Source organism: Octopus bimaculoides, chromosome 9 (genome assembly GCF_046866305.1).
Source record: "Octopus bimaculoides isolate indiv1 chromosome 9, ASM4686630v1, whole genome shotgun sequence".
In the NCBI taxonomy this organism is placed as follows: domain Eukaryota; kingdom Metazoa; phylum Mollusca; class Cephalopoda; order Octopoda; family Octopodidae; genus Octopus; species Octopus bimaculoides.
Window position 1 is genome coordinate 16,839,813 of NC_142936.1, and position 12,032 is coordinate 16,851,844.

The window sequence follows — 12,032 nt, forward strand, 5'->3', positions numbered from 1 at the left end:
CAGTCCGTTGGTAAAGCACGATGAAGAGACACTGATGTATCTTCTCCGGGGTGCAAGCCAAGAAGACCAAGAAGACATACCCATGTATGTCTTCTCTATCCATGACACTAATGTCGCCCAAGGGAAAAGCAGCAGCTGATACGGTTTGACGCATCGTATTTTCAAAACAAATGTTGAAGACAACACAGATCTGCCAGCTTCTGATTTGCAGTTGACTAAATCCATCTCAGCATTTGATTGGTACTAACTCATACTTTATCGACTTCAGGAGAATGAAGAAGTTCACCTCGGCAGGGTTTAAACACAGAACGTCTAAACCAGAACAAATAGCTGAAGGCACCGTGGATTCTGAGATAGTATAATACAATTAAGATAGCCTGTCTAAAAAATATAAGTGCTGCGTTTGAAAAAACTATCTAAATTTTCCTTAATCACATAATTTGAATGGCTGCCATAGACTGTTGCAGTCATCACCTGTCACCCTAAGAGATGATGTAAATTTCTTCCTTCTTTATGTTGACACATTTAAGATGACTATGAAGACCTGAGTATGGCAATAAGTCTTTCACCAGTTTTGTTAGTGCTGGAAACGTGATTATTTATTTTTAATCCACACCCTCACAGAATGACTTGAAAATGGTTTGATGCTATGTTTTCCTATGATTATTCCAGTGTATACTTCATGGACATATCTTTTGCAGAATTTCCTATATCTCAAGATGATCATGTAATAATATCCTTGGGTAAGCAACTTCTGTGTAAGCAGTGTTACATAGTGACACACTGTGCATTGCAAATCCTATCTGACATGCAAGCAAGTGGACGATAAAACTACGATGATGGACTTTCACATATGCCTGGCATTGTCTTCCCTCAAAAGATTCTTAGTGACCAACTTGAATGTGTAAATTGTGAGTTAAATTATAAAAGCTTGTCTATATAAGTATGCCATGTAGGTGGACTGAAGCCAAAACAAACCATTCACTTTGTTTTTCCTTGTTTACTGCCTAACAACCTTGACCTAATATCGAAATGGTTAGTTTTTCTCCATTTTTTTTTTATTGGGGTTTTAAACTATTATTTCTGTGCCGTTCCTGTCACTATTACAATGGCCCCTCACTCAACATTAGAAATGTTACCCAAATTTCTCTCCAGACTTAACCCACTGGATTCCTCTCTTAATTTCCTACAAATATTTACAGATGCTTATAACCTAAGTAAAGAGCCTGCAGGCAACCCCACTTCTTAATATGAAGCATTTAAGTGTAACTATATACTAAGGACTGATGAAAAGAAATCTATCCTTTATTGATTTTATGTAGCTATTAAGAACTATACATTGCATACTGTGACAATGAGAACACCTTTGGAAACATTTTATGAACCAACAAATAGACGAGGGTTTACTCAGCAGAAAACTAACCAAGACTCAATCACTTCATCTTACTGTTGAAAATTTTCAGTTGTCTCCCTTGCATCAAATCTCAACTGATCGCTAAGCCAGCTTCGTATGATGAGCAACTTAATTTTAAATATCTCAGATCGAATTTGCTCACAAATTAATAATAGTATATGCATGCTCCTTACATTAAACCCGATGTTAGTTGACTTAACCAATTCCAATCATTTTTAATTTTGACCGTTTTCATTAACAATGACAACTGCTGTTGAATGAACCAAGGAGTATATTCTCATTACATTTCTGCCACGTTACGAAATCGTAACCAGCATAATTTAATGAAAAGTCATACAAAACAATATAAGGATCTTATATTTTAATTTTTGAAGACCACATTAATTTTTGCATATATCGTTACATTTTATCATTGAGCAAGATATTAATATTCATCATCTTCTGCTTCCTCTTCAGCTGCAAATGTGTCAACTCCAACCTCTTCATAGTCCTTCTCCAGAGCTGCCAAATCCTCACGAGCTTCAGAGAACTCACCTTCTTCCATACCTTCTCCCACATACCAGTGAACGAAAGCACGCTTGGCATACATCAGATCAAACTTATGATCAAGACGAGCCCAAGCTTCAGCAACAGCTGTGGTGTTGCTCAACATGCACACGGCACGTTGAACCTTAGCAAGATCACCTCCTGGAACAACAGTTGGTGGTTGGTAATTGATACCAACCTTGAAGCCAGTTGGACACCAGTCAACAAACTGGATTGTTCTCTTTGTCTTGATAGTTGCAATGGCAGCGTTTACATCTTTTGGTACAACATCACCACGATACAACATACAGCAGGCCATGTATTTCCCATGACGTGGGTCACACTTAACCATCTGGTTTGATGGTTCAAAGCAAGCACTTGTTACTTCAGCTACAGTCAGTTGTTCATGATAGGCTTTCTCAGCAGAAATGATTGGTGCATAAGTAGCCAATGGGAAATGAATTCGAGGATAAGGTACCAAGTTGGTCTGAAACTCAGTCAGATCAACGTTAAGAGCACCATCGAACCTCAAAGAGGCAGTGATTGAACTGACAACTTGAGCAATTAAACGGTTTAAGTTAGTGTAGCTGGGACGATCAATATCAAGATTTCTTCGGCAGATATCATAGATGGCTTCATTATCAACCATGAAAGCACAATCAGAGTGCTCAAGAGTGGTATGGGTGGTCAGGATTGAGTTGTATGGTTCTACAACAGCAGTTGCTACTTGAGGAGCAGGATAGATGGAGAATTCCAGTTTAGACTTCTTTCCATAGTCAACACTGAGACGTTCCATAAGAAGAGATGTGAATCCGGAACCAGTACCACCACCGAAACTGTGGAAGATTAAGAAACCTTGAAGGCCAGTACATTGGTCAGCAAGTTTGCGAATTCTGTCAAGAACTAAATCAATGTGTTCTTTTCCAACAGTATAATGACCTCTGGCGTAGTTATTGGCTGCATCTTCCTTTCCTGTGATGAGTTGCTCGGGATGGAAAAGTTGTCTGTACTGACCGGTACGAATCTCATCTGAAAGTAAAAAAACAAAAAAACTCATGTGAATCATCTGTTCAAAAGTTGAATGGCATTAGAATTTCCAAAATTTAACAGTAAGGTACAGAAATACATCTGAAAATACTCACCAACAACAGTGGGTTCCAAGTCTACAAAAACAGCCCTAGGGACGTGTTTTCCAGACCCTGTTTCACTGAAGAAAGTATTGAAAGAATCATCTTTACCACCAACAGTTTTGTCAGATGGCATTTGACCATTTGGCTGGATTCCATGCTCCAAGCAATAGAGCTCCCAGCAGGCATTACCAATCTGAACTCCAGCCTGTCCAACATGAATACTGATACATTCCCTCTGGAGAAAAAAAGAAAAACGATTTCATTGCAATAAACCAGTCTGTAGACATGTACTAAACGATATTGTAATATAACAAACACATAATTTAAGAGTAAGAAATTTGGTAACTTGAAACATTAACTACCTAACACAACCCGTGTCACCAGATCCTACTAACCACAATATTGTTGGTTTTTAAGTTGGTTTTTAACTTGTCCAGCTTTTCAATAAGATTAGCGACAGGGGGACATCCATCCGTAAAAATACTGCCTCAAATAAAGGCGTACAATGCGTGTTAGCATGGAAAAGTGTTTCTCAGACTGACAAATACAACACAGTCCAACCTAAATATGAGCAAAATCCGGCACCTACTGAAAGAGTTTGTCCAATACAATGTGGACAAAATAAGGTTTTAAACAATCTCGTATAAAATTTTTGATTTTATCTAAGACAGTACAGTGAAATTTATGCAACTTGGTTGCTGTTAAACCTGCTCGACCATTATAAGGGTAACCAAGGCGAGCAGCGCCGGAAAAGATTGCAGATAATCAAAGGACCATGCGAATGAATTCCCCAACCTTGGTACTACTTAAAAGGAGTGGACCCGACATGCGCACCCTCGCTAATTCCCACCCACCCCCATTTACAGTTAACACGTATTTATACATGTGAAGGGTTTCTTTTTTTTATTGCTGGTGTCACTGACTTGAGCGTGTGCGTGCATCAGTGTACTGACAACGCGGGTGCGCGCGTCGGGTCCACTCTTTTTAAGTAGTACCTGCTAAACTAGCTCTGCATTAAAAGCTCCCTTTCAAACGTCCTTCCAAAGGTAACAAAAAAAATATGGACGTATTCACAGAGTGGAGGACATGGTGTAATATCGGAATTACAGAATGGAATTCTTATTGAAGTAAAGGTAGAGACGGACTATATGTAATCTGAACCTTCCCCCCCACCTTATTTATTAATTTTGTTTATGGAATCCCACGTTTTAGGCTATGGAGATTCCGATTCTGAAAAAAAATTGTTTGAAAAATTTCAATTCACCCCCCCCCCCCCACCACCACCACCACCAGGCAGGCTATTTACATGCTAGAAATAACAGCCAAATCTCACAAAACTAATGTTAGGGTTAGGTTTAGGGTTAGGGTTAGGGTTTGAGTTAGGGTTAGGTTTACCCTGTGGATCTATATAAAAACCGGTGGTGGGGGGGTCGAAATTTTGAAATTGAGATTTTTGAAAAAAATTTTTTCATTCCGTAAAAAAAAAAAAAAAAGTGGGGAAAGGTTCAGATTACATATAGTCCATCTGGACCGAAGTAAAATTAGTTGCGTAATGGCATACAGAGGATGTTGCGAAGGAAGTATGTATGCGTGTGTATGTGTAATGCAAACAATGAAGACAAGAGTATTTGAGGAAACTGGCTCAACTCAAGAGTTCCGTGTTTTTGAGCGAAGTGTAAGCGAAGTGTAAGCGTGTGAAGAAATAACGGAGCTCATTAAAAAACAAAAATTAAGGCATTACGTCATTAAGCAGAATAGAGAGGAGCAGAAAGGAAACGGAGAGAATAGCAGTAGTCGAAAATGTAAGGACGAAGAGAATCTGCCTGCTAAATTAATCGTGTGCGAAAGAAGAGAAAGAGAGAATATAAGAGTGAGGTAGGTGGAAGAATAAAGAAACACGATAGAGAGAAAGGAGGATTGTTAATTGACGAGAGGAATGAGACAGAATGAAGAGAAAATAGCTTATGACGAGGCAAGTATAGTAGGGCACAATTTATTAAAGAGCAAGGGGTGAAATCTAAAGGGCAAAAACAAAGGGAAGGGGTGAGAACAAGCTTAAAAAAAGAAACAAGGTAATGGGAAGAGCAATGATTCACAGTAAGCTAATGAAAAGAGTCTTTCCGCCGTCGCTTAGTCTTATAAATAGTCCACACAGGTCTGACACCACACACGTCTGACATTCTTCACAACTTTCTGAAAAACGCATAGTTTTAAATAAAATTTTGCAGATTCGTTAATTGAGGTGTAGATTACGATTCTGTTAAAAACTTTCTTTAATTTCTTTTAATGACATTTTGAAGAAATGCGCTTGCGAGATATCAAATACAGAAAAAGAAGTTATGGAAACTAGTAAAGTAGGTACAGAAATTCTTAAAATTCCTAAATTTGAACATAAATCATTAACCTGTACCCTCGAAAACGTATTTCAACGAAATGCGCATTTTTCAGGAAGGTGGTCGAACGGGCACCCAATTGAAGATATGCCACCAAATCTTTTATCAAATCTCCTTGCTATCCAACTTAACGCTGCATAGAAAGCTGGTGTAAACTATTTTTAAGTGGAAGGCTTACTTAATCAAAGACAACCTAAAATTAAAATTAAATAAAAAGGCTGCTGACTAAGAGACTATAGAAGAGAGCGTTATAGACAATAGATTTAAGTAGACTTAAGAGATTAGAGAAAGTTAGAAACTAAAGCAGGAAGGACATGTGATAGATAAAACAAAAGCTGTGAAGAGATTCATATGTAGAGGAAATGATAGGATAGGCATAGACAAAGTATAAGCAGTATAATGTAAAAATAATAGAAATATTCAAGGAGACAGAGTGACAAACGAACAGGATGGTGCGTAGAAAGTCGATTTTTTTCTCATACTAGCTTAACAATGTCTAAATAAAACCGGTACGTGTATTTCAAGAAATATTCGCAGGATATAATGAAGGAACATTTGAAGCAATTTTAATTTTTTCTTATTCTCTAAAATGTGGCAATTATCCACCAAGTAATCGACTACACTCGCGCGGAAATACAATTCCCAAGCACGAGGTTAAGCTAACCAAATCTTCACAAGCTTAGTAACAGCTACTGTACTGATGATCTCATCTTCCTGGGCTACATGAGATCATGTTGCTAGCTGCTATTGGCTTTGCTTTTAATTAAATCCTACATATGCCAACTTCTAATGACTCGTCAGAACCAATCTGGCAAACTCAACATGGTCACTCGATCTGCTAGAAATATTGGCAATACTTCTTAGAGTATTTTAATCTGTGTATTTCTAAAATAAAAAGACTGGAATGTCTGATTACAAGTCTACTTTATTGGCCGATTTATTTTAAAGCTAGACCCGCTCCACAAAGCACTCAAATTTTCCTGTAATCAAACCCGACAACTGAGTCTTAAATCAATATAAAAGTCGGCATAAGTTAGAAAGCTTTTTGATTTAAGTCTATCCTACCAGGACTATATATATATATATATATATATATATATATATAGGCAATCACACACACACACACACACACACACACACATGCTAAAGCCAAATCACGTCTTAGACAAATAAAATGGTACGTTCAATTATGCTATCATAGAAAAATAGACGTGATAGCCACGGATGAAACGCCATGTCTCAAGGCCAATAGAAGAGCCTTCAAGTTGTGGTGTAACAACTAAAACGAAAGATCTTTTACTTTCAAAACTTTTGAAAAGACCAAAATTGATTTGCTAAAATGTATTCCCATGGTAAAAGGCTGAGAATCGATGCTACATTGTAACCCCTAAACAGTCTGCTAGAAAAAGCAGCAACTTTTCTCTCAAAGGAAAAAAAAGGAATGACGTTGAATCGAAAGCTGCCAAGTAGGCAATTGAAAAGCATTTAAAATGTAGAACTAGGCATTCGAAAATTTCTTGGGATTTCGCCAATTTATTTGTTAAAGCATGGCAGAACTTGCAATTTTCGTTCTTAATCATAAAGTATTTTACATTATTTTCTTGAGCGAAACATCGCTGTCATTTCGTTTTCATTGGAAATGCATAAAATATGTCTATTTAAAAGCGTATAGTTACTTTCTTAAAAAATTCGCAAGCAAGCAAAAAAATGTATTCTTCCATATTTATGCGAAGGAAATACCAAATCCAAGATATTTCAAATGCTGAACCTGATGTTCGAAACAAATTGTGCCCGAATTCAAACGGGAGTTAGATAAGGGAAGGGTTCTTTTATTTCGAAACTACATCATATTTTCGATAAAGGAATGCGATGGCAGCCCAGAACATCCTTGGATAAGAGAACTTTTGATCAGAAAGCATTCCAACCGTAACCACTAAGTCTTTTTGTATCTGATAAAATCATCATGAGACAGTGGTTCCTAATCTTTTTCACTTTCCGGCGCACTAGATATAAAAATTTTACCGCACTTCGCATGTAAAGTTACAGCTGTTTTAAAATAGAAAAGAAATCAGAAATATAAATACTATTTCTGACCTTATTTTATTAATCATACTGGTGTATAATAAAATCATGAATAGCATGTTTACCAAAATGTTCAGGCATTAATATGGATTTCTAAAGTTTTAAAATTATATTTTTTTAAAATCCGCGGCACACCATTTGACAACCACTGATCGAAGATCATTATAACTTTCTTTTTGTTTTTTTCAGTGCAGGAGTTAGATTGACAGCTACTTCTTCAATGGATCATATCTAGTTAATCAATTTTCTTCTTTTGAGTAGTTGTCAATGACTGTCGCCATGGTGGAATAAAGCCTTTTAGCGTATATAGTTGAATTATTATATACTCAAGTAGTTACTTTTTTACCAAGCTCGGAGGAACGAAGATGCAAAGTGGTCTCGAACGGGATATGAAATTAGAAAGAAACATGGATAACCAATCACTAGTAATTACAATTTAACGTAGAGGCGAACCTCTACAATATCACTTTAAATGCTTGCTGAACATAAACAGCCAAAATCTCAAATCCCCCAAGCAAGAACCAAGCAAGGGGGATGATCATGACAGGAGGATCGTTGATCACATATTGACCTGGGGCTAAACATCTATTATGACAATTATCAGATGATAAAATTCAATATATACGATTATTGCGTATACATGTGGGTATATGAATGTACGCGTCAAGTATTTGAAAGTATTAAAAGTACAATAACTACTTCATTGTTAATTTTAAAAGCTAATATTGAAGCATAAACTTGCTTAATTAGAACTATGGTACATAAGCTGTTACATTTTGCTAGAAGTCTCACCCCATATTTCGAAAAACTGAAGAATTTGTTTGCGGGTATATCAATATCTCGAAAAAAAAAAATTCGTTTCAAATTTAGATGTAAATGTTAATTAAAAAGAGAATGTATCTTCTCTGGAAACAATTTATAGCTCGAAAGAAATCTATATTTTTTAAAAAGTAAAACTAACTTACCATGTTGATAAGTGTTTTTCTTTATATACTCGAAATAAAGGTGGTTCGTTATATGTTCTTAATGTCTCAGTGCGATCGGCGCTCACACAGATTTGATGTACCTTACGTGAGGTCAAAGACTGACTTACAACGGCAGATTCTGTGTTCTCTTTATATATATAAATATATATATATATACACACAGAGATGTACAAATACTTGTGTGTATGTGTGTGAGTTTATGTATATGAGAGAGACAGATACGCACACACAGACGTACCCAGACGCACACACATGCACATACACAAATTGCCACTCCTCAAACTGCTCCTCTTTCTATCACTACTACTCTAACCGCTACTCTTTTAACAAAACCACTGCGCTATACAATGGAGTAAGTAGATTCCTTGCCAAGTGTCCTTTATCTCCTCCTCTTCTCTTTTCATCCTTCTCTCATTTGCATCCTCTGTTTTTTTATTTATGTTCAGTGGTTTTGACTCATACACAGGCAGCGATACACATATACACATACACACTTATAAACATACGGACACCGATACACATATTCACATACACATACAGACGACACATACAAACAACAATGCACATATACACACACATAAACACAGACTCGGACACCAACACACATTTACACATATCCAGTCTCACGTTTCTCGCTTATAATTACGAACACACACGCACACAGAATATACAAACCACTCGACACATACAACGTATATACGATAAATTCACGTAGAAATCGTGTTTCTTTTTCCTGCCATTGAATTGCGGCCATACTGGTGTATTTCTGTTAAGGCCTTTATGTGATCATATCCAGGGCTTCCTAAAAAAATTCCTCAACGCAAAATAAGGTTTTTCGCGTTCCAAGAGTATGAATCCTCTCAAAAATACATGAAACTGAAAAGACCAGGCTAATTGTACCGGCTCCATCCGCTCCTAATTATTTCATCCCTAGCTCTTATTTCAGTCTCATGTTTATTGTAGTTAAGTTAAAAACTGGAAGTTAAAACTAGAAAATAATTGCTAACTTGTTATTTTTAAATATACTTCTGTAGGCACAGGCATGTCTAGTAAGAAGCTTGCTTCCTAACCGAGTTCAGTTTCTCACTGTGTAGCACCTTGGGCATATGTCTTCTACTACAGCCCCGGGTCGAACAAAACCTTATGAGTCTATTTAGTAAACGGAAACTAAAAGAAACCCGTCGTATATATAATATGTATATATATATATATATATGGGGGGGGGGGTGTCAGCCACCGCCGCTTAACCGGTTTTGGTTTGTTTACGTCCCTGCAACATAGCGGTTTGGCTAAAAGCGAGCGAAGGATATATGTACCATGCTTTAAAAATTAGCATACATATAGGCGCAGGCGTGGTTCCTTGTTCGTCCCCTCTTTGTAATGCCTTTATGGCTAGGAGCTTGGGTAAGTGTCTTCTACTATAGCCTCGAGCCGACCAAAGCCTTGTGACTGGATTTGGTAGACGGAAACTGAAAGAAACTCGTCACATATATATATATGTGTGTGTGTGTATTCTGTCTTTCTGTTTGTGGTTGTCTCACCACCATCGCTTGACAACAGATGGTGGTGTTAATGTCCCCCTAACTTAGCGATAGAATAAGTACTAGGCTTACTAAAAATAAGTCCCGGGATCGATTCCTTCGACTAAAACTCTTTAAGGCAGTGCTTGGAAAGACTTTCGCTCCCCCTCTCATTTTCTCCCCAATTTTTTTTTTTTTTTTGCCAAAAATACCCGTTTTCGGATTTGTGCTAACATTATTGATGGAAAATTATGACACTGCGAGCGTTGTAAAAGGAGCAAATCTGTTCGTTACCGTTCATTTTTTGAGAGAAGTCATATTTCGCCAGTGTTTATGTTGTGTAAAAAGTAGTGCAAAAAGTTGACTTATCTCCCCCTTAATTTTTGTATACTAGAAGCCTCCTCTAACTGGTTATCGATGCGATCTGCACCCGCTATATATTGCAACCAGGGGAGCGAACCCCTACCATCTTCTAAAGTGACACTTAGTCACTGATCTTGCAACAAGCAAAGTAGCTAGTTAGAAAATCTCTATAAGAGATGAAAGTAGTAACTATACTGATAGGTAATGTTTGTCGCCACTTCAACATGGCTGTTCCGTACTTTCAACTCTTATAGATATTTTCCTAACAAGTTACTTTGCTTTCTTATAAGATTATTCTATGAATCCGCCTTCAGCTTCATTGACTCTTTCGATACAGGATTAGTATCTGTAACATGCCTGCACTAAATGGTTTTTATTCGTTTCAGACATCAACTCGACAGCAGACATTGGCAGTCTTCAGTGAAGCTAAGATGTTGTGAAGATGTCTCCCTTTCAACAACGCTCCATTTTAAGTCTGGCGAGTTTGGCGGTCACAAGTTTGGTGTTACGAAATCATAAAGATTGTCTGACGTCCATTCTTGGGGTATGTGGGCTCTGTCAAAAAAGTGCTGAGCATTGTTGAAACACGTTTGGCCTTCCATGGCGCTCTTCATCCGTCCAGGACGGAACAACTGTCTCCAGCATTTCAGTAATTGTAAAACCCTGTGGGAAGGAAGATATGAAGTAGCATGACATAAAACTTCGTTACTCCCCACTCCTAAAACCATTACAGTTGCTAGCGACATCAGAAAGATCTGCACATAACCATCTGTCATTTCTTCTGTTGGGCCTTTGGTCTTGGTCGAAGATTTTCTCATCAGGAAAGAATAAAAGAATGCCATGTTCGTGAGGACTTTTAACCTTGCTGAGTAGGCGCTTGGTACGGATCAAACGGTTTCCCTATGCGTTTGCAGACATGAATTGATGTCACTTCAGTACATATGACCTGTCTACATGACCTGCACCACAATTCTGACAGTTCACTCCGACACCTGAAGTGGCCATTATTGATTTTCTGGGATCATCATCGAATCCGTTGGAGGAACTGCGGTGTCCTTATAATTTTCAAACATTTAGAATGTTAGTGTGTTTTTCTCTCTCTTTTCATACAGAGAAAATATCTACAACGGATGCTTCCGAAGTTTGTACTGAAAGATCTTATAGCATTTAGAGGGTTGGAAATTTCTAAACCGCTGTGTTCCGCATATATTTCAACAATGACTGTATGTTTTTCATTTCTTGTTAGCATTTTATTTGCCACAGGGGTCCCTGAAAATCATAGAAGCATTTTATTTGGTTTGTATATTTAATATATTGAAACTTAATTCTTTTCTTGCGATTCAAGTTTTCTGTTACAGCGAACTTCAGATGAGTTTTCACTTGAAGTTCGCTGTGACATGAAACACGATCGATCCGTGAGGAGAAAATTTAGTTTCAATAAACCAGTTTAACATGTATCGATCTCTGCTTTTACGTTTGTTTAACACAGTGTGTGTGTGTGAGAGAGAGAGAAAGAGACAGAGAGAGAAATTAAAGAAAAAGAGAAGAAAAACTGCGACGTGACAAACTGTGACCATATGTGGGCACACACACACACACACACACTTAGTGTTGTAGAA

The 12,032-nt window shown here is 37.5% G+C and overlaps 1 protein-coding gene across 3 annotated transcripts; it reads right to left on the bottom strand.

Moving 5' to 3' along the window:
* Positions 1–1,760: 1,760 nt before the first annotated feature.
* LOC106869643 (tubulin alpha chain) lies at positions 1,761–8,637 on the bottom strand. 3 transcript variants are annotated; one of them, XM_089357189.1, is made up of 3 exons: positions 8,510–8,637; positions 3,082–3,304; positions 1,761–2,968 (listed from the first exon to the last, which is right to left on the bottom strand). In XM_089357189.1, the coding sequence occupies exons 1-3, from the start codon at positions 8,510–8,512 to the stop codon at positions 1,839–1,841; spliced, it is 1,356 nt and encodes a 451-aa protein (XP_089213315.1). In that variant the 5' UTR covers positions 8,513–8,637; the 3' UTR covers positions 1,761–1,838. The 3 variants fall into 3 exon arrangements, with proteins under 3 accessions (XP_089213315.1, XP_089213316.1, XP_089213318.1); XM_089357190.1 differs by having other exon boundaries at positions 7,610–8,637; XM_089357192.1 differs by having other exon boundaries at positions 7,557–8,637.
* Between the last annotated feature and the right edge of the window lie 3,395 nt (positions 8,638–12,032).